The 22652-nt window shown below is 44.2% G+C and overlaps 1 protein-coding gene across 1 annotated transcript in view; it reads left to right on the forward strand.

Annotated features, from left to right (window-relative positions):
- The window catches only part of LRRC75A (leucine rich repeat containing 75A), a 68797-nt gene that overhangs the window by 31026 nt on the left and 15119 nt on the right, over positions 1–22652 (forward strand). Inside the window, exon 3 of the mRNA XM_070932144.1 lies at positions 13192–13304. Coding sequence (XP_070788245.1) covers positions 13192–13304 — 113 coding nt within the window. The remainder of the gene's footprint in view (positions 1–13191; positions 13305–22652) is intronic.

The raw sequence follows: 22652 nt of genomic DNA on the forward strand, positions 1-22652 counted from the left end.
CTGCAAACTCTAATGATAATAAGAGCACCTTGGAAAAATGGGACTAAAATTACATATAGTATAATGGAACTAAAATTAAATATAAAAATATCAAACAAATGACAACTAATACAACAACTAGCCTTGGAACTGACAATGAAGATACTGTATATCGAAGTGCTAGACAGCTTCTGCCTTTTAGGATCAACCACTATAAAGGAACAAGAGTCAAGAAATACACTGTAGACTAACTCTTAGTAAAACAGCTATGAAGACCTTGGAAAAGATATTCAAATGCCGTTATTGTCTATAGAGATCATAACGTTGCAAGCAATGGTATGCTTTGTGACACATTATGGAAATAAAAATTGTAGATAAGAAGTATTGACACTTTTCAACTTTGCTGTTGGGGAAGACTGCTGAGATCACAGTAAATACACACCCACCCACCCCAAAAAACCAAATGGGTGATCAAACAAATCAGCCCAGAATTTTTACTTGAGGTACAAAATATTGGGTTCAAATTATCCCACATATTATGTAAAGAGCTAGCTCTTTGGAGAAGGCTGTAATGGTGGAAAAAGTAGGAAAGAGAGGTATGAACAGCAACAAGACGGATGAACTCAGTTACATAGGCAATGGGTATGCTGTTGGAAGACCCAAAGGATGAGTTAAGGACAGATCCTCCTGGAGGAAATCTGTCTATAACTGCCTTTTCCAGCAAGTTTGAGAACATGACATGGCCGAAGCAAGTAAGACAGATTTGTTTTTATTTTGCCTTCCAGTGATCTGCATGATTTTATATGCTTCAGTATTTGTTTCTTTGTCACCTTTGCTGTCTAAGGAATGTGCAGGAGCCTTCTCCAACACCACAGCTTGAACAAATTTTCCTTCTGTCTAGTTTTTTTTCATGGTCCAACTTTTACACTCATAGGTAACTATGGAAATATGACAATAGAGACTAATCTGCTGATAGAATATTTGTAGATCGGGGTTGAATTGTGGGCTCCTTGGCACTTTCTGGTGGTTTTCGTGCAGATGTTTCATTACCAAACGAGGTAGCATCATCAGTGCTAGAAGGGAGTGAGGTGTGCTCTTATTTTCATATACTAATGGTTGCCCTGTCAGTGTCGAAAGGAGTGTTCTTAGTGGTTCCTTGATTAGGCTGTTGTTTACTGTTAGCTTGTTTCTCCGCATTGGGGATTCCTTGATTGATTGTTGGTCTAGTGTTAATCTTGGTGTTAATCTTTGCTCACATGAGTGTTGATTGCTGGTGAGGAGATATTTTGGTCTTTTGGTTTCCTTTTGGGCTTTTTGATTGTCTCTGAGTGGTATTGGATGTTGTTTATCTCTATGTGTCTTCTGATGGACTAATCTGCATTTAGCTGCCAAGCTGATGTCCTTGCTTTTCAATATTTGATTTATATTCTTCATTGCTGTGACATCCAGTATGATTCAGTGTTTTATTTCTGGACTGCAGTCACTGCTTTGATCAATCTGTGATCCTAGGAAGGTGAATTCTTGCACACATTCAATCTCTTTCATCATCAGTTGTTATTTTGACATTTCCATTCCTCACACTGGTCATAAGCTTGGACTTTTTGATGTTCAGGCTTACTTTGGTTTCTGAGAGGAGAGTTGTGTTGTCAGCATATTGAAGATTGTTGATGTTCCTTCCTCCAAGTTTCCTTATGATCACTTTAGCATACAAATTGAATAAAAAAGGTGAAAGAATGCAATTTTGCTATATTCTTTTATTTTGAACCAATTGTCTCCGTATAGTGTTCACAGTGGTTTTCTGATACGTGTAGAGTAACTGCACCAAGTAGACCAGATATGTTGGCACTTCCAGGTCTTCTGGGGCTCTCTTGCTACAAAGTTTTCTTGTAGTCAATGAAGCAGGTGTAGATGTTCTTTTGATAATTCTGAGATTTTTCCATGACCCAATGTAGATTTCCAATATGGTTACTAGTGTCATGACCCCTTCTGAAGCCATTTTGAACATCTGGTAATTTCCTTTTGATGGTCAGTGCCACGTTGCTGTATGATCTTAAGGAGAATCTTGTTAATAGGATGAGGACAATTATGTGGTAATTGGAGCAATTTTTGGAGTCACCCTTTTTTTGGGAATGGAATTAATATGGATCATTTCCAATCCTATGGCCAAGTATTCCTTTCTTAAGTTTTCTGGAACAAGGCTGTGATAGTTGTGGGTAATACAGGCCTCAACAGTTCTGTGGGGCTTGCATGAACGCTTGAGGCCTTGTTCTTTGGCAGTTGGCTCATTGCTCACAAAACCTATTCCTAAAGGATGGCTGGTTCTGTTTCTGCTTCCCTTTCTTCATCATCCTGAAGAGACTGGATCTGTTGCTGGCATATAACTCTTCTGTATATTCTTGCCATCTTGTTGGTCAGACAATTATTTCTGTTACTTATTTATTTATTATTATTATTAATGATATTTATATGCCGCCCTATTTCCAGCCGGACTCAGGGCGGCTCACAACAGTAAAAAACATCTAATGAAAAAGTTAAAAAGAAATTAAATCCAAATCTCATAATTTAACAGTTAAAAGTGCAATTAAGACTAACAAGTTAAAAATTAAAACCCCATCAGTCCAGGCCAGCCAAAGAAACAGCCACGTTTTCAGGTCGCGACGGAAAGAGTGGAGGTCGGGGGCCACCCGGAGCTCCAGGAGCAGTTGATTCCAAAGGGTAGGTGTGCCCACAGAGAAAGCTCTCCCCCTGGGGGTCGCCAGCCGACACTGTCTGGCCAACGGCACCCTGAGGAGGCCCTCTCTGTGGGAACGCACCGGGCGATGGGCAGCTGTTGCTGGCTGCAGATGGCCCCCCAAATATCCCGGGCCTAAGCCATATAGGGCCTTATAGGTAATCACCAGCACCTTGAATCTCACTCGGAGGGCAACCGGCAACCAATGCAAGTCGCGTAGGAGAGGTGTAACATGGGAGTGTTGAGATATTCCCATCACAACCCGCGTGGCCACATTCTGCACCAGCTGAAGCCTCCGAGTGGTCTTCAAGGGCAGCCCCATGTAGAGGGCATTGCAGTAGTCAATACGGGAGGTGACAAGCGCATGAGTAACCGTGCGTAGGGCATCTAGGTCCAAATAGGGGTGCAACTGGTGCACCAGGCAAACCTGGGTGAATGCCCCCCGGTTACGGCCGTTACATTATCTTCCAAGTTTAGCCGCGAGTCCAGGAGGACACCCAAATTGTGCGCCCTGTCTACAAGGGACAACACCTCATCCCCTATGACCAAAGATGGGGTCTCTTGATCAGACCGAGACACCGGTACCCACAACCACTTGGTCTTGGCAGGGTTGAGCCGAAGCCTGTTCCTCCCCATCCAGATCTGCACCGCTTCCAGGCACCAGGACATCACATCGAGGGCATCGCTGGGTTGGTTTGGGGTGGATATAAAAAGCTGGGTATCATCAGCATATTGATGATACCTCATCCCCAAACCCTGGATGATCTCACCGAGCGGCTTCATATAGATGTTGAACAAAAGAGGAGAGAGGACCGACCCCTGGGGTACCCCACAAGTGAGGGGCCTTGGGGCCGACCTCTGTCCCCCAGCCAACACCACCTGCGAACATTCCAAGAGGTAGGAGGAGAACCACCGAAAGACAGTGCCTCCCACTTCCAACCCCTCGAGGCGTCACAGCAAGATACCATGGTCGATGGTATTGAAAGCCGCCGAGAGATCTAATAGGACCAGGACAGAGGAGTAACCTCTGTCTCGGGCCCTCCAGAGATCATCCACCAGCGCGACCAATGCTGTCTCCATACTGTACCCGGGCCTGAAACCCGATTGGTACGGATCCAGGTACTCCGCTTCATCCAGGGCCAACGGGAGTTGACGTGCCACCACGCTCTCAACAACCTTTGCAACAAAGCGAAGGTTGGAGACAGGACGAAAGTTGTTTAAAATAGCTGGGTCCAAAGCAGGTTTCTTGAGGAGGGGCTTCACCACCGCCTCTTTTAAGGCGGTAGGGAAGCTTCCCTCACCCAAGGATGCATTAATCACTGCCTGGATCCAGCCTCGTGTAACCTCCCAAGCCGAATAAACGAGCCAGGAGGGACATGGGTCCAATACACACGTGGCAGCACTCAGCTTACCCATGATCCTATCCACTTCTTCCGGAGTAACAGGGTCAAACTCCTCCCAAATAACACGACCAGTCGTCTCCCCATCCCCCACCCCCGTCCGACCCTGCCCAGTCAGAGTCCAGACCGGCCCGGATCTAAGCAATTTTGTCCAGCAGATGTTGACTAAACTCCTTGGCCCGGCCCCACAGAGGGTCATCCGCTGCTCCCCGATTCAAGAGGGAGCGGGATACCCTAAACAGGGCGGCCAGATGATTATCCGCGGATGCGATGAGGGCAGAGAAGTAAGAACGCTTCACTGCCTCCATCATCACAAGATAAAACCTCGTACTTGCTTGTGATGATGTTTTTATGAGCAGTAAATGACATTCAAATCTTTTTGACTTGTACAGATGTATTCCTCTTCTTTTCTTCCTGCTTTTTGGAAATCTGTATTCAGTCTCCTTGTTTCCTCCCATTTGCCTGCTGCTTTGGCTGCTTTTCTTCACTCAACTATTCTGATGGTTGCATCTGAAATCCATGTTCTCAGGCTTTTTGTATGGTTTGTACTTAACTGCTGTTTCAGTGATAATCAATTGAATTTCTTGCCACAGTTTGTCAAACAACTTCTTAGCAGTGTCCAATAAGGTAAAAAAGTTCTCCTTGCACATGTGCTAGTTGTTCCCAACTCTAGGGGCGGTGCTCATCTCCGTTTCAAAGCCGAAGAGCCAGCGCTGTCCGAAGTCATCTCTGTGGTCATGTGGCCGGCATGACTAAACGCCAAAGGCACACGGAATGCTGTTATCTTCCCACCAAAGGTGGTCCCTATTTTTCTACTTGCATTTTTTACGTGTTTTCGAACTGCTAAGTTGGCAGAAGCTGGGACAAGTAACTGGAGCTCACCCCATTACGCGGCACTAGGGATTCAAACTGCTGAACTGTCGACCTTTCGATCGACAAGCTCAGTGTCTTAGCCACTGAGCCACCACATCCTTAGTGTCCAGTAGTTTAAACCTATTTTTCATCTCAATTGCATAGATGGATGGGATTTTGGTGATATCAGACTTCTTTGGTGGTGGTGTTTTTTTGGTGTTTCATAATTTGACTCTGCTCTGGGCCATCAACTATTCATGATTACTGCAATCAGCAACTGGATATGTCTTTAACAGTGAGAGCTGAGTTGGTCCATCTATTGCTGCAGAGGACATAGTCAATTGGATTACAGCTAAGCTTATTTGGTGAACTCCAAGTGTATATAAGCCACACTTGTGCTGTTTGAACCTGGTATTCATGATCCGAAATCAATTTTCATGGCAGAATTGACCAAACTACTGCCTGCATCATTCTTCTCCCCAAATTCAAAGCTGCCAGTGATGCCCTTTTTCTGCTTGGGTGCCAACTTTACATTGAAATCACCCAGTCAGTATGGAAATGATATCTTTTTTGGTCATTTGCTTCAGAGATTTTTTTTTTTTTTATGCTGGCATAGAAATTCTCTATTTCAAGCTCCATTGCGTCAGTCGTTGGGGCATAGTCTTGGACAACTCTGATTCTGAGGGGTTTGGCACAGATTCAGATGGTTATAATGCGATCATTAATCGTGAAGTAGCTTTTCACTGCTTGGGTGAGTTTCTTGCTTGTGATAAATGCCAATCCATTTGTTTTCCTGATGTCATGTCCTAAGTAATAAATAGTGAATTCCTCAGACTGGAAATAGCCATTGTCTATCCAATGTAGCTCACTGACGCCAAGGAAGTCAATTTTCCACCTGGCCCTCTCCCGTTTGATGGCATCCAATTTACCCTGGTTCATTCCTCAAACGTTCCACATTGCCACCCAATGTGTTTTGTGCAGCTTTACCAATGCTTTTTAGATTTGCCCCAGGCCCATCAATGATGCCCTGACTATTCACTGCAGATGCTTGCTTCTCTAGTAGCTTGTTGGATAGCGGGTCCTATCATTGACACCATGTCTGATTCATTTGAGAGGCTTTCTATAGCATTTTTTGGGTGAGGTTTTACAAGATAGGTTGCCAGGTCTTATCTCGGCCATCCCCATTTATCCAGGCTTGGGACTGGCAAAGAAATCCATGGTTTAGTATACATCTGTCTGTCTGTCTGTCTGTCTGTCTGTCTGCCTGCCTGCCTGCCTGCCTGCCTGCCTGCCTGTCTGTCTAGAGCTTACCAATTAGGTGGCAACACTAAGTTGAATGTCACAGACTTTCAGGCTGGACCATATTTGTACTAGTTGGAAACACATCCCGTGGATGTGTATCAAACTGGAAGCTGAAAAAATTGAGAAATGAAAGTAACAATAAATGTACTTCCATATAATTCCTGAAAACAAGGTGAGAGGGAGGAGGAGGTGGTGTAGGGTCTTCTGTTTGAGTGGGGGGCTGGTCTAGATGACCTACAAGGTCCCTTCCAACTCTGTTAATCTGTAAATAAAAAGGAGGAGGAGGAGAAGAAGAGGAGGAGGAGAAGGAGGAGGAGGGAGAAGACGGAGAAGGAGATAGGTATATGAATTTTTAATCCTCAAATTTATCTCCGATATCTTGTAGTGTTTTTATAATGCTAGGGCTTATACTGTTGTTTTCATCTGTTTCAGACCTCAAAAACTCTGGAAGACACTACCCCTTCAATATCTAGTAGCCATAGTCAAAATAGATTATTAGATCTTTAAACAAGAAGCTTCTGAGCCTCTAGTTGACCACAATACAGTCTAACCCTCTGGCACTTTGCCCTCTGGCCCTCTGGCATGTTTTGGACATACTATGTGGAAATGCAACTCCCTTGAGAAGTCCATTATGCTTGGAAAAATTGGGAGAAAGAAGAGACAAGCTACAGTTACAGCAGCAGTGAATGCATCAGTGAAAGGCCAAATTGAAAAGAGATAATTCTGGGCAGATTCTATCCATGTATTCAAATTTGAAATGTATTTGTCTGTCTGTCTGTCTGTTTTTTTGTTTATGAAATTTGTTTGCTGCCCATCTTGCCACCCATCTTGGCTGGATGGACACTTAATTATGTGATGTTGTGTATCTTTATTTGAGTAAAATAGAGTAAGTGGGCACTAGGAGGGGCAAGCTCATATATGATGAGTGGGAGGTCTTATTTGGGAGACTTACGATCAGCAGCTGTGCCAAATGCCTGAAGAATTCTGTCTCAGTTGGCACAGATGCTTGAACTCACTGGCTGAAGGACTTTGAAATTGTTTAGGGTCATTACAAATGTAGGAACAAGTGACAAGTATTTATGTGAGAAAGATTGGTGAGTGGCTGCTGACCTTAATTTTAAAAAATGCCAGTAACAAACAAACCTTCAGAATAATATTGGCACACTTTATAATGGTAAACCAAGTTCTCCAAACAATTCCCTTTCTCCAAAATACTTGTTCAGATCAGGTTTACAGCCCATAGGTGTCTGCTGCTAGGCTACCTCCAGCAAGGGCCTACTTTGTTAAGTAAAATAGGTCACCATGAATATTTCACAGCATCTGATAAATAATTCATGCCCAAATTCAGTAGGGGGTTGATCCTATAGAGTAATTAGTTAACTTCCCTTGGAGTGGATGTAGGGCCAAGGGAGCCTGGCTTCACCAGCATCTCCTGCTCATACTTATCCCTTCCACCTGGGGTTTAGAAACAGACGGAGAAGCTGCCATTGAAGTTGGCTTTGTTGTTTTTGCACGAAGCTCAAAGTAAGTCAACTCTCGGCTATAGACCATGTAGTTTTAAATCTTTGAACATGTTATAGAGCATTTCTGGGCTTAAACCAAAGCTCTTCTGAGCAGCCAAAGCCCCCTCCCCTCTCTTTCTCCTGGGATTAGCATTCCAGGTTCCCAGAATGAATTAAATTCACTAAAATGACCTGCCAAGGAGATTGCTAGCATAGCAGGGACTTTTAAAGCCTTGCTATGACATCATTTTCTTTGACTTGAAAATAAAGGCAGTGATTAATTTCAGCTTTACAAATTCCCTGCGATGAGAAGTAGGATGGACCCAGTCCAAAGTAGAGGAAACTAATAACAGGGTTTGGTACTAATGCCTATGTTCAAACAGCAGAAATGTTGCTGAAAACCAGGACATTCTGTAATGTTCATGCTCCACCATTACCCAGACAGATAGCATGCTACAGTATAAGAGCAAGGGTATGGGTATTGCAATTACTTGTTGCCAACCTAGCAAAAAGATGAGGCATGTGACTAAATCTGGGCGGGAGAGGTTCCTCTCTACCCCCTAATATGGAAAGCCAGACAGACTTCAATGCATGCCTGGCATTTTACTGGCTGCAGCTCTGCTGTATTGAGTTCCCAGGACTGATAACATTCCGACAGCCATTTTTAGTTATGACACTTGAACATGATAAATTAAAGGAGTGAAGGAAGGCAGTTTTGGAAGTGAGTTATAGACTGGGAGATATAGAACTGGAATTCCCCCAGGGGCAGGGGTGAAATGTAAAACTACCAAAAGCCTTGGTAGTACAGTGGTCTAAGGCACCCTGTTATTAAGACCAGATGTCTGCAATTACTGCAGGTTCAAATCTCGCGAGGCTCAAGGTTGACTCAGCCTTCCATCCTTTCTAAGGTAGGTAAATTGAGGACCCAGTTTGTGGGGACAATAAGCTGACTTTGTATAAATATACAAAAGGATGAAGGCTATTGCTTAACGCATTGTAAGCCACCCTGAGTCTCCGGAGAAGGGCGGCATATAAATTAAATTAAAAAAAAAAAAGAATTGTTACTACCAATTCTGTGGGCGTGGCTTGGGGTAATGTGACTGGGTGGGCGTGACCAACTTTTTTTTTTTTAACTTTTCAAAGCATTTTTTCTAATGCTTTGAAAAGCCTCTGCTGATCAGGCAACTCAGCTGGGATCGTCAGAGAGGCTTTTTAAAAAATGCCTCTCTGACGATCCCAGCTGAGCTGCGCGATCATCAGAGGCTTTTTTTTTTAACTTTTAAAAGCATTTTTTTGTCAGAAGTTGTAGAAAAAATGCTTTTAAAAGTAAAAAAAAAAAAAAAAAAGCCTCTGATGATTATGTGGCTCAGCTGAGCATGGGGGAGGGGGGGGTACAGGGATTTTTGCTACCGGTTCTCCGAACCACCCGCCGCCATCGCTAACAGATCAAGCCATCCGGTTCAAACCGGGAGCATTTTACCCCTGCCCAGGGGCCTTGGTTGGGGTTTTATCTCTGTGAATTGCAAGTCTTAAATGACAAGTTCTGTTGTGCTTCCCATTGAGCAAGATCTTAACTTTTAGATTCAAAATTCTACATCCATAGTTTGACATGGACTGCCCTGGTTTTCCTGGAAGTGTTCCAAAGCAGCTTCGACCCTTCCAAGAAGGGTTAGGAGCCTCAAATGGCCCTGTTTTGAGTGTGAAACACTTCCAGAATAGTGAGGACAGCATTGGAAAACTTCCAGTAAGATTGGAACAACCTGATGTAAAATCAAAACAGCCACAGACAACATGAAACTTTACAAATGTTTTTCACATTCCCAGGGATTAGCATTTGGCAGCCATTGCACTCCCACTTAAACTTTTTAATTCACTTTGAATACTCAGCTCTGATTCCTTGATTAAAATAGGAAGCATTATCTCCAGGCATTATTTGGACATGGGACAGTAAGCAGAAATGGATGCAGTGAGAAGATGATGGCTACTTTGGCGAGAATAATGGTATGTGTAAATCAGAGAGGAGTGTCAGTATTGGACTACAATCTGGGAGGCCCAGCTCCAAATCCACACTCAGCCATGGATGCTCTTGGGCAGCTCGTTCTCTCAAACGAACAGGATTGTTGCAATGGTAAAACAAATGTACGATGCTTGGGCACTTGGAGGAAAGAGAAATAAATAGTAATAAATCGTCTGCAGCCTTTGGGTAAAAGCAAGTTCTGTTGGAGGAAGTTGAGCTGAATCCTCTTTCAATACTGCTCTGCTGTTTTTTTTTCTTCTGTCATTGGCTTTAATAGGAGGTAACTTTATGTCCATTTGCTTAATCTCAGCTTTGTACTATTGCAGGGGTGTCAAACTCAAGGCCTGCAGGCTGGATCTGTTGCCTTCTGGCAGAAGATACAGAACAATTAAAACTCGGACCACACGTTTTCTGAATAGTTTTTAATCCCAGAGCTATAATGGCACTCAACAATGAACTAAAGGGCCACTATCAGTGAGCTGTTGGACAGCATTACTTGGTCTGTTGTGTGGATGTTTGGGTGATTTAGGGGTGGGGAATTTGGGATAGGTGGGTGGGTGTTTGGGGATTGTTATGTGTGTTGGATCTGGTCTTTGGGTGTTAAGTGAATTTCGTTGTATGAATATACTGTGTTTACATATACAATGACAATAAAGTTATTATTATTAGTTAATCTTTAGTGAGATTCACAGCCTTTGAGGCTGGTTAATAGCTCAGCAGCTCGAGTCCTAACCAAGGACCTAGGAACTGTTAAGGTATCGTTGGAGGATGTAAGCTGTTCCGAGTAAGGTGGTTTTTTGTAGAGTCAAAATGTTCAAGTCCAGCAATTTTAGAATTTCTAAATAGCGGGGTAGCCCTTTGGGTATTGCTCCAAGGGCTCCAGTTACAATCGGGACAACACACGATTTCTTTTTCCACAGTCGCTCAACTTCAATTTGTAAGTCTCGGTACTTTGTGATTTTTTCTTGCTGCTTATCTTCAATTCGTGCATCACCAGGTATTGCAATGTCAATGAACCATACTTTTTTCTTTTCAACTATTGTTATGTCAGGTGTGTTGTGGACCAAGTGCCTGTCAGTCTGAATCCTAAAGTCCCACAAGATCTTGAGTTTCTCATTCTCTAAAACTTTCTCAATCTGATGTTCCCAGTGGTTTTTGCTGTACTCAAATCCAAACTTCTGGCACAATTTCCAGTGAATGATCTTAGCAACACGGTCATTGCGTTGTAGGTAGTCAGTTTGTGAAATTTTGCTGCACCCACTGATGAGGTGGTCGACTTATTATTATCATTATTATTATTACATCTGACCCATGGGACCACCCTGGAAACAGTGAAGGTCCAGCTTGTGATGCCTCTGCCAGTGAAAACGGGCTTCCAATCTCCGTTTTCACTGGCAGAGGGTTGCAGGAGGCCGTCTCATCTGAAAACGGACATTGGGAGCCCATTTTCACTGGCAGAGCACTTAGGACCCCACAGGCGCACCTGACACGAGTGGTTTCAAACTGGCCACACCCATCCTGCCCCCCCCACACACACACCCAAGGTCAAACATAACCCTGATGCGGCCCTCAATGAAATCGACAATAGAACCCTGTTCTATTGTAACCATTGATAAAACAAATCCCATGTTAAAAAGTATTCTGTGTCTTCTTTATTCTTTATCTTTAATGTCAACCTATCCTTTTCTGCACAATCTAGTATTTTTAAAATTATATTTTCTTCTATAGGTGTTTCCTCATTTTTCCAGTGTTGTGCAAATATAATTCTCACTGCTGTCAAGACATTTAATATTAAATACATTATTACATTTTTCTGGTAGCAAAAATATTTCTGGTTTTGAATCTATATGCTGCCTTCTCTAACCATGTGTGTATTTTCATCCAAATTTTTTTTGCTTTTGAACATGTCCACCACCTTCCACATATTCTTGAGTATCTATATATACCAGGCAAAAGACATAGTTGGGCCCTGCTAGCCATGTTCCTGCAAATATCTGATGTGGTTTTCTTTTCTTGCTTTCTTTTTGGTAGAGCATCGTTAGGAAAAGGTTAAAAATATGATCTGATGATATTGTTACTGACAGCGGGGACAGAGTTGATACGGACAGTAGTTAATGGAAGAGGAAGCTGGGTCAGCATATGAGAGGCATATCCCCTCTGGCTCTGCTCCAGTGCTCTGTTGCTACTTGTTTGGCAATGGATAATGGGGGGCTGCCAGATGAAGATGCCCGCCTAGGTGTGCCACTGGGTATATGCAGCTTGGAAGGGGTGCATACCCACCCATCCCAAAGCCTGCCTAAAATAAAAGGGTTTGCCATTTGAACTTGCCACATTGTGGATTGTGTGGTGTGTGTTTTGTCTTTGATCTACTCTGTTTCCTTTGGCTGCTTTTTTGCAAGGATTGTGAGAAAATGTACTGCTATTCGCAGTGCAGTGCAGCAAAGCAATGGAATCTTTCTATAAGTAAATGAGGCTGTTTGGTTAGCAGATTTGCTTTGCCCTGTCTTTCTGTTGTGCTTTGCTTTTGCAGAGGTCTGCAAAGAGTCCCTCACTGCACGCAGAGGGTGTTCTCTGGCATGCAGAATCCACTCTGTGCACGACCCATAATAACAGCAATGGTTGGTAGCAGGGTGAAATCACAGCAACTTCTGTGTGAAAGATAGCAAGCCAAGCCAAGTAATTGCACTTCCTGAGTCATTGCACAGGCTGTGGGCTAGAGTTCTTCTCCAGTGGAAACATGTTATGCATACTAACTTCGTTGCAGAGCTGCCTGAATCAATGACAGAACAGAGCTAAACATTTCTCTGTTGCAGGCTTCACAGTGAGTGAAAGAACTAGATGGATGTGGATCATTCTAAGAATCTTGTGTCATCTTAAGGTAACAATGATGGAAGCAAGTGATTGTCTGATCTATAATGATGCTTGAAGGTTCACCAGTGGCTGGCTGTATTTCACTGGGCTTGTCTAGGGCAATCTTAGGCTGCTGTTTAGCACACTAAGAATCTTAATTAACAGTGTTTACCCTTGGAAGAAACAGTAGTGCTAGTGAGAGATGGATCAATCATGTTGGCTTAATTACCCCACCAGAGTTTTGAGTACTTGCAGTAAAACGGGGGATTTGATACGTTAAAATTTTAATTGGTCTGTAGAAGAGTGAAATTCATCACAAGAGGAACAGAGGACTTGCCAGCTTCAAACCCTTTTCCTCCCCATTCAGTCAGCTAGGAATTGGTTGCTTATCTAGAGAGACCTGAGTCTTGCAGAAGCTATTCCGTGCTTAGTCTCCTTTTCCTCCAACTCGCTTCTCAAGAGGTCATGCACGTTGTCTACAGACAATCTCCTTCAGGCTAGTTCCTTGCCATGGCTTCGTTGTCAATAATGATTCTTCCTCTTTTGTTCTTGCTGCAGGAGGGAGATTCACTAGGGACTATGGAGAAGCTCTGCAGGCAGCTGACATACCATCTCAGCCCCCACTCTCAGTGGCGACGCCAGGGCATGGTGAAGAGGAAGCCGCAGGCTTGGTGAGTAAAAGTGGGACCGCTGGAGACCACCCTTCTGGTCATAGCAGCAAGTTGGAACCTGTGAAAAATACAAGGGGTAGCATCTATGTGGAGAGAGGAATTCAAGACATTTAAAAATAGTCTTAGTTGGTCTCAAATGCAACAGCCTGAAGGTTGGCAAATAAGTCACATACCCAAATTGATAATTGTGTTGCGGGCTCTGCGCTGTTTACCTTGATGTTTCTAGCTGAAATCCAAAATCCTGGTTTTACTGTATCTATAAAGCCATATATAAACTAATTACTTATATCTCGAGGACTTCTTTTCCACATAGAAGTGATCCATGCAGTGCATGCTCCTTGGCCAAATCTATTAATGGTACCAGGCGAAGGAGGTAAAGGAAATTGGGGTTTGCAATTAGCCTCTTTCTTTGGTGGCCGCTGTACATTGCAGTCACCTTCCCCTCAAGGCTAGGGTAGTGTTCATCTGATGGTTTCCCACAAGCTAGCAAAAATGGTTTGTACTTGAGGGCATTTGGGGAATGATGCCATCTGTCTGTTGACTTCTGTGAGATGGGCAGCATATAAGTTTAATAAATAAATCTGTTTCTAGCTTGATGAATTTGTGATTTTTTAAAAAAATTTGGTTTTAATTCTGTTTTATATGGTTTAATTTATTTACTGGGCTTTATTGGGCTGAAAGAACCAGGTCTTTATAGCTTTATAGCTTTTTGAAAACTCAGGAGTGTGGGGTCAATCTAATTTCTGGGGGAATGCTATTCTAGAGATGTGGGCAACAATTGAAAAGGCCCTACGGCTTATCCAATGGGTGTTTTTTGCTGTCTCAGTCAAAGTCTCAAAATATGATCATGTGACCAGAGGAAGCTACAACTAGTTGTAAAAGTTAGGTAGTTACCAAGTGCTAGGAATGCAATCACATGCTCATGGGCAATTGTAACTATGAGAATGGGTTGTAACTTTTTTCAACTTTGTTATAACATTGAATTATTGTTAAGCAACCAGACGTAAATCAAGGACTTCCAGGAAGAAAATTTTTAATAAAACTTGTATTATTTAAAAAAAAAGGACTACCTGTACACTGTGAATCCTTCGGATAACACTTTATTGCTTTTAATAGGCTTTGTAGCTCACAGTGGAACTGTTGGTTCCTCGGTGGTCTCTGAACTTGGTTGTTTCTGATGATGTTACCTAATTTGGTAATGAAACGTCTACAAGAAAACAATCAGGTTGAGAAACTGCCAAGGACCCAACTGTATTGCTTATAACAATTTATTGCTAAAACCATTGCGAGTCTGCATAGTTTATGGGAGTGGTACATATGATCAAGTCTTAGTCTTTGAGGAAGAAACTTTTGAACATGAGTCTTGGAAAACTGTTAACTTGATTTGCAATAGGTAAAATGGGCTGGATGCTTTGAGTTTCATTATGTTATAAGAACTATTAAGTTGTCATGTGGCTTGTTTATTTGAGGAGAGCATAAGCATACATTTCTGCAGGTATTAAACCATATCAAGTTTCAGGTGGTAGTAAATAGCACGGCACATGAAAACAGGACCAGGATGACAAAGGGCATTTGGGAAGTAGCCAGGTTCTCTCCTCCTCTACATTTCTCAAGTTAAGGAAAGCTGTACAGTATTCTGAGCTAGACTTAGTATTTTGCTATTACTGGGAAAGTACTATAAGGTCCTTCTAAGAAAGAAATTTACTCATGTGGAACCAGTTGTTTGGAAACAGCTCAGTATGTCTTGTTTTACTGCAGCATCTATAAGGACATCTGCAACACTTAATGTTGTACTTGTGAATGTTTTGTTTTGTTTCCTAGTGTTTAATATTCCTGCCTTGGCCACAATAAAAGAGGAGGAGGAGAATAGCGTATTATGTGAACCCAACAACCATGATTTCTTAACCCAAATTTGAGATGTTATGTGAATACATAAACTATTTTTAAACGATCCAGGAGAAATTTACGGTAGCAAAATAGGCAGAAGAATGACTTGGGAATGGCTTCCTTGCTTTTTATTTCACCTCATGATTGACTATCACCTGTTAACATGGCTGAACATAACAGAGAGCAAAGCTGTGGTCCACTGCCAAGAAAATTGATGGCAGATGCATGAGAAGGAAGGTGCTTGATTCCCCTGGCATGAGTTAGGCTGAGGACATCTCATTGAGTCTACTTAAAACTGCTTCTGTTCTCTGTTTTTAGGCCACAGTATCTCCTGAGATTCCTAGTAGAATGACATCCTCATTAGAGGAAGCCTAAACATTGGCTAAGTTGGTGGTAGGATACAAGTAATTTAATACAGACTAAATAGATTCCCCAGGCAATGCAAAAGTACCAAATTCTCTTCACATTCCAATTTTAGAACAGAAGGATTACCAAGGATTAAAATGGAGATGTGTGAGAAATTGGAAAATAGCTGCCGTGGTGGCACAGTGGTTAGAATGCAGTATTGCAGGCTGACTCTGCCCATTGCCAGGAGTTCGATCCTGACCGGCTTAAGGTTGACTTAGCCTTCTATCCTTCTCAGGTTGGTAAAATGAGGACCTGGATTGTTGGAAGTAATATGCTGATGCTGTAAACTATTGAGAGAGTGCTCTAAAGCACTATGAAGTGGTATATAAGTCTATTGCTATTGCTATTGCTATTGCTATTGCTATTGCTATTGCTATTGCTATTGCTATTGCTATTGCTATTGCTATTGCTATTGCTGTAGTGAAGCTTTTATTATTAGTCATACTGTCAGAGTGATAATGAGCAGGTTTGTCTCTGCTGGTGGTTTGTTCAGTCCCAAGTGAGAGACACAAAAAAAGGAATGGCAACACATATTTTCAACTCATGGACCATTATGAACCAATACACTGAGCGGAGACATTTCCTGCTAAGCAGCAAGTGGGCATTCTTATTGGTATTATTCTTTGACAAAGTGGAATTTTGTCAATAGTATTAAGTGTCTGGGAGTGCAGATAACTAACAATCTGAACTGGTCTCTCCACATGTCATCCTTAGTGAAGTGTGCAAACCAGCATCTGCATTTCCTGTGTCGGATGAGGAGAGCACATCTTTCTCCTTCTATCCTGGCCAGTTTTTACAGAGGCATGATTGAGAGCACTTCAACAAACTGCATCACTGTTTGGTTTGGTGGCAGCAGTGCCTCAGATAGAAAGTCCATACAGAGAGTGGTAAGGACAACTGAGAACTGACTTCCTGTTATTCAGGATACTACTTATAAGTGCTATGTGCTTAGAGCTCAAAGCATTGTCAGATATCCTACACACCCACTTTACGGTCTGTTTCTGTTGCTCCCCTCTGGGAGGAGGTTTTGAAGTATTTCTAGCAGGATTACCAGATTCTGTAACAGCCTTGTTCCCTATGCCATCCATCTGGTAAACTATTCATTCATTCATTCATTCATTCATTCATTCATTCATTCATTCATTCATTCATTCGTGGTGTATATTGGAGGTAGTGACCATTTGAAAGCTGTATGCAACAAAATTTCATTTTAATGTATGTCGATTAGTGTACATTCAAAGTGACAATAAAGTTATTCTATTCTATTGCCAACCAGGCTAAATTTCCCAGCTCTGCATTCTTTATATAACTTTCCCAAAGCCTCTTGATTGATGCCCGTCTAGGTGGCATTAAAGACAATCAGTAGACTAGGCAAGGTCTTGAATTGGAGCCTGGGAAAATCTGATCTAAATCTGAACAATCTTGAGCTTGTTTGGCAATTTTGGACTAGTCACACTCTTTCAAACCTTACAAGATGGTGATTTGTCAGGATAAAATTAGGGGAAGAACCTCATACGTGATGCCTTGAGCTTTTAGAGGAACAAAGTACAAACAGAGTGACCATAATAACTTAATAAGAGACTAAAAGCAGCCAGATATCTCCCCCTGCAGGCTGTCCACTGCTGATTAAATACAGACTTTTCTTTCCTCAACTTCTGTCTTTTTGCCAGAGCTTGTTTTTTTGTCCATTGCCATGATCTGCACAGCCTTTGCCAGGCCAGGAAAGTTTGCAGGTGGCTGCCGTATCCTGGCTGATGGAGTGGTCCTTCTACCTAGCATTCGCCTCCCTGTCCCCATTTGAATGGCTTGAGACAACGGCCATCCAAAAGTTTCTGCTGCTCTTGCATCCAGCAATTAACCGTTTCGGTTAATTTGACATCTAGCACAAGGAGGAAAGTGCCTAACGAAGACTAATCCATTATGGAGATTTGGCTGCACTTTAAACTTGAGGAAGCATTAATGAAAGAGTTGTGTTTGCGTGTTTTTAATTACCAGTCTCACTCTCAGTTCGCTGTTTTGTCAAATTGTAATGGATTTTATTATTTCCATTTGGAGACGCAAGTAAATCCCCTGAAGGGCTTCTCCCTGGAAGTTGCTAAAGCCAGTAAAAAATTAAGCCTAGGCAACCCCATGCCTCTAGGGAGATGCTTCAGAGTTGTTATTGCCTCATCAAGACCCTTTGCTTCTCTCCATATCCAGTAGTCACAGGAGGCTTTTGCGTTTATGTTGACAAGTGGAACTGCCAAAGGGAATTGCAAAAGCACTGTGAAGAGGAGGGCTGTTGGCACCTTTGCTCCTGAATGTGGGGTGGAGAGCTAGGGCACAAAGCTGCTTTGAAGAGATGCTTTGCATGAACCTTCAAAGGGAAATATATCTTTGAAGCTTTTCCACAGCTCTATGAGAGGCTTAATGGCTGCATTCACATAGCATGCTCAATTAGCTTTAACCTTCGTGATTGTATTGTATTGTTGTTTAGGATATAGTGCAGTCCCAGAGTCTTTGGTTAGTATATAATTTCTTACATTGTTTAAACACAGAAAATGAGGAAGGTTACCTATCAGGTTATGCAAGCTGTGTGAACCCAGCCCATAAGTGCTTCCTGTATATCCCCCACCCCACCCCACCCCTTAAAGGTAAAGGTTCCCCTCACACATATTTGCTAGTCGTTCCCGACTCTAGGGGCGGTGCTCATCTCCGTTTCAAAGCCGAAGAGCCAGCGCTGTCCGAAGACGTCTCCCTGTTCATGTGGCTGGCATGACTAAATGTCAAAGGCACACGGAACGCTGTTACCTTCCCACCAAAAGTGGTCCCTATTTTTCTACTTGCATTTTTTACATGTTTTCAAACTGCTAGGTTGGCAGAAGCTGGGACAAGTAACGGGAGCTCACCCCGTTACGCAGCACTAGGTATTTGAGCCGCTGAACTGCCAACCTTTCAATCGACAAGCTCAGCGTCCTAAACACTGAGCCCACCCCACCCCACCCCTTACAGAATTGTAAAATAAATTCATTCCCAGCATTTTCAGTTGCTCTTCTTTTTAAAATTATAAGTAGCGATGTCCACATGGCTTGTTTAAAAAAAGACAAGATGCTGCTGCAGCTGCCATTTTTACTTTTTTTTTAACCATATCTTGTGGCACTTCTGCTTGTAAGTTTTGTTCAGTAGAAATGAGCTACTAAAGGAACTTGATATGTTTAAGTTACAGAACAGAAGGCTAAGGAGAGATAGGATAACAGCCTTCCAATACTGTACATGATGGGATGTCACAGAGAAGAAGGAGTAGATTTATTCTCTCTAGCACCGAGGATAACACAAGAACCGTGAGAGGAAGTTTACTGTGAGGGATCCAAATTTGTATTTAGGATGAATTTCCTGACTGGGAGAGCTATTAAGCAATGGAACAGCTTGCCTCCTAAAGTTGAATTGCTTCTGTTATGTACGGATTGGCTAGAATCTACATAAGTTTTCATGCTCGCCACGGATTGGCTAAAATCTACATGAGGTTTCATGCTCACCGCTGATTGGCTGTCCGGACCATGGGAGATTTAACCTGCTCTCAATTGGCCAGCTGGTCTGCCTGGAGCTCCTTAAAAAGGCGAGCTCCGGCAGCCCAGCCAGCAGAGCGTAGTCATATTTTGCTGGAAATAAAAAGGTGCTGAATTCACTAACGACTCTCGTCTGTTGCCTTGCGCCGATCTAACACTGGCGACGAAGGACAAAAGGGACCTGAGAACCTCCTTGTGAACCACACAGCTGTCTTGAAACAAGGACCGCCGATCACCTGCACGAATGGCATCGCAAGTATCGTTGGCCCCAGCGATCTTCGACCTGCAGACGGAAGACTAGCACACATACATGGGCTGGTTCAGAATGTTCCTGGAGGCCAATGATTACCAGGACAGGCCGGACAACAGGAAGCGAGCATTATTCCTGACCTACTGCGGCACCAAGATCTACAAAATGGCACAGACACTGTCGCCACAGCAGATGTGGAGACTGTCGCCTGGGCCACCCTCAACGTGCCCTGGAAGATCACTATGCACCATCCGCCGCCCTCATTGTAAGCTGAAATAAGTTTTACCACTGGCGCCAACGAGAGGGAGAAACCGTCAACGATTTTGTGGCCAGCCTCCGGGAGATCGCTACCAGGTGCGAGTTCATAAGAAGAAATGATGAAGGATTCACCCAGTGATCATCCTGGGGATGAGGGACCTTGCTCTACAAAAGAATATGTTGATAAGGAGAGGGGTCTCATTCAAGGATGTTGTCGAGGAGGCCAAGGCTGCAGAATCATCAGACAACTCAGCGGCAAATGTAAGGAAGACCAGCGGGGTGCACCACACGTACCGGGAGCCCAACTGGTCAACCGAAGTCCCTGAGTACGATGATGACTGGGACGACACAGACGACACCATCCACCGCGTGTACCCAGAAAAGCGGCAGAACCCCAGGGACGCGGAGACCAGGCAGCCACATTGCCCGGGCTGCATGGGTTTCCACACAAGGGCAGCTTGCTGTTTCCGGGACGCAACATGCCGCCAATGCCAAAGAAAGGGCCACATTGCCGAAGCCTGCAAAGTGCCCCAACCCATTCTCTTTCAGCCAAAGCCTATAGCCCCATCAGGAAGACCAGGGAAACCTAGAGCCGGCCAACAACAGAGCAGATGAAGAGAGGACCAGTACCAAGCTCCTAGAGAAATCCATCACACAACCATGGGACACACAGATGCATATGAGCAGGAGAAATACCACGCAGTCATGAACATTGAAGGGGAACCATGCAAAATGGAGCTGGACACAGGGTCGTATTTTACAATAGTACCCTGGCAAACAATCAAGAAGTTGAACCCAGCCGCAAGGAGGAAGTTCCTGAAGCCGCCTGAATGACTATCAAGGGAACCGGATAGAGGTACTAGGCAGTATGGAGGTCAAAGTAACATTCCACAAATTCCAGGGCTGGCTGCCGCTCATGGTCGTTGGCAGCTACCGGCCATCACTGCTGGGAGTAGAATGGTTTAAATCCCTAGGCCTGGACATCACCGAACTGCACAGTGTAACCACCCACGAACTGGACCAGTTGTTGGCAGACTTCGTGGACGTCTTCAACGAGGGTCTAGGTAAATATACGGGGAAACCCATTTCATTTAACCTAGACCCCCAGGTGACCCCCATCAGGCTCAAACCCCGTAGGGTACCATTTGCTTTGCGGCCCAAGGTCGAGGAACAATTAGACAAGCTCATTGCCCAGGGAATCCTCATGCTAACCGACCACGCGGTGTGGGAGACTCCCATAGTCACCCCCGTGAAGCCAGGTGGGTCCGTCCGCATCTGCACAGATTACAAGCGTATGCTGAACAAGGCCCTCCAGCAGAGTGCGTACCCAGTGCCCGTGATGCAACATCTACTGCATTCCCTAGGAAGCAGGAAGATATTCGCCAAGCTGGACCTTGCCCAGGCCTATCAGCAGCTGCCAGTAGACGAAGCCACCACTGAAGCACAAACCATAGTGACTCATAGGGGGGCATTTAAATGTACCAGGTTGCAGTTTGGGGTCAGCGTAGCCCCAGGACTTTTCCAGTTTCTAATGGAGCAGCTACTGTACAGGATCCCAGGGGTGGTGCCATACTTCGATGACATTTTTATATCAGAGGAGTCAATAGGCCAGTTGATGGAACGCTTGCGCGAAACCTTGGGGAGGTTCTTGACCGATACCACCCAGACTACCTTCCTGAGACCCCCCTGGACTCCGCACAGCTCACGCAGGCATTCAACGTACAGGACCGGGTATTCGCACACAACTATGCAGGGTACCTGACCTGGCTGGCAGGCCAAGTCGTGACTGTCACTGGCCCCAAGTCATACAGCATTGAGCTGGAGTACGGGCGGATCTGGAGGAGGCATATCGACCAACTCAGACACTGCCTGGGGGACACCGAGCTGAGAACTAGGGCGACTGGACCGCGACCGGAGGGCCAGAGCAACAATCGCAGAACCTGAGGTCTCTGTCCCAAGGAACACAATCAACTGCCGGCCGGGAAGCAGATGAGCAGGAACCAGGCCTACCTGGTGGCCTAATAGGGAGACTACTCACCAACCAGAGCAGCGACCATTCCTCTGGGATCGAGGGTGTCCAGCGGGAAGCGACGGTTGCGGAAGCTGAAGGAACCAGGCCGGAACTCGACTCGCGGGCCGAGGAGCTCCAGAAGGTTCCTTCCCAGGCAGCCGGAAGAACACCAGAGACTCGATCACTGCAGCCAAGATCCCGGGGACAAGTGAACTGCACAGGTCCAGTAGGAACCCGGTGCACCCCGCCTACCTAGAGGACTACGTCACATACGTTGGCAGGGGATTGGACACTGTTCATTCGAGGAGGGGAGGGGTATTAGGTATGGATTGGCTAGAATCTACATAAGTTTTCATGCTCACCGCTGATTGACTATCCGGACCGTGGGAGATTTAACCTGCTGTCATTGGCCGGCTGGTCTCCCTGGAGCTTCTTAAAAAGGCGAGCTCTGGCAGCCCAGCCGGCAGAGTGCAGTCACATTTTGCTGGAAATAAAAAGGTGCTGAATTCACTAACGACTCTCGTCTGTTGCCTTGCGCCTATCTAACAGCTTCATCATTGGGATTTTCATGAAAAGACTGGGCAGAGGGTAGTTCTAGAAGAGTCTAAGGTTTGTTCCAATGCAATGAGTCCAGGGTTGTTAAGGATTTTCTGAAAGGTCAGCAGAGTCAGCACCACCCTAACCTTAGTTAGTATATCCCAAAAGCCAAACGCTGCAACAGAAAAGGCACTTATTTTGTACTCCCTGAACTAGGAAGCACTAGAAAGCATAGAAGAAAAATGGCAATTAAGAAACAGACTCTGCCAGTGTCAACGGCAATATGAAAGCGGTTTTTCCTTTTTCTGCCAGAATTTACTGAATTGATTTGGGGGGGGGGAGTTGTTTGTTTTTTCTGGAAGAATGTCCAAATGTCATCTAGTCCAACCCTCTTGCCAATTAAAGATTTTTAGTACTATAGCATTCCTTGAAAGTTGGCAATTGAGCCTTTC

This window comes from Pituophis catenifer, unplaced genomic scaffold (assembly GCF_029215685.1).
Source record: "Pituophis catenifer annectens isolate HBS135680 unplaced genomic scaffold, rPitCat1.0.hap2 SCAF_1, whole genome shotgun sequence".
In the NCBI taxonomy this organism is placed as follows: Eukaryota; Metazoa; Chordata; class Lepidosauria; order Squamata; family Colubridae; genus Pituophis; species Pituophis catenifer.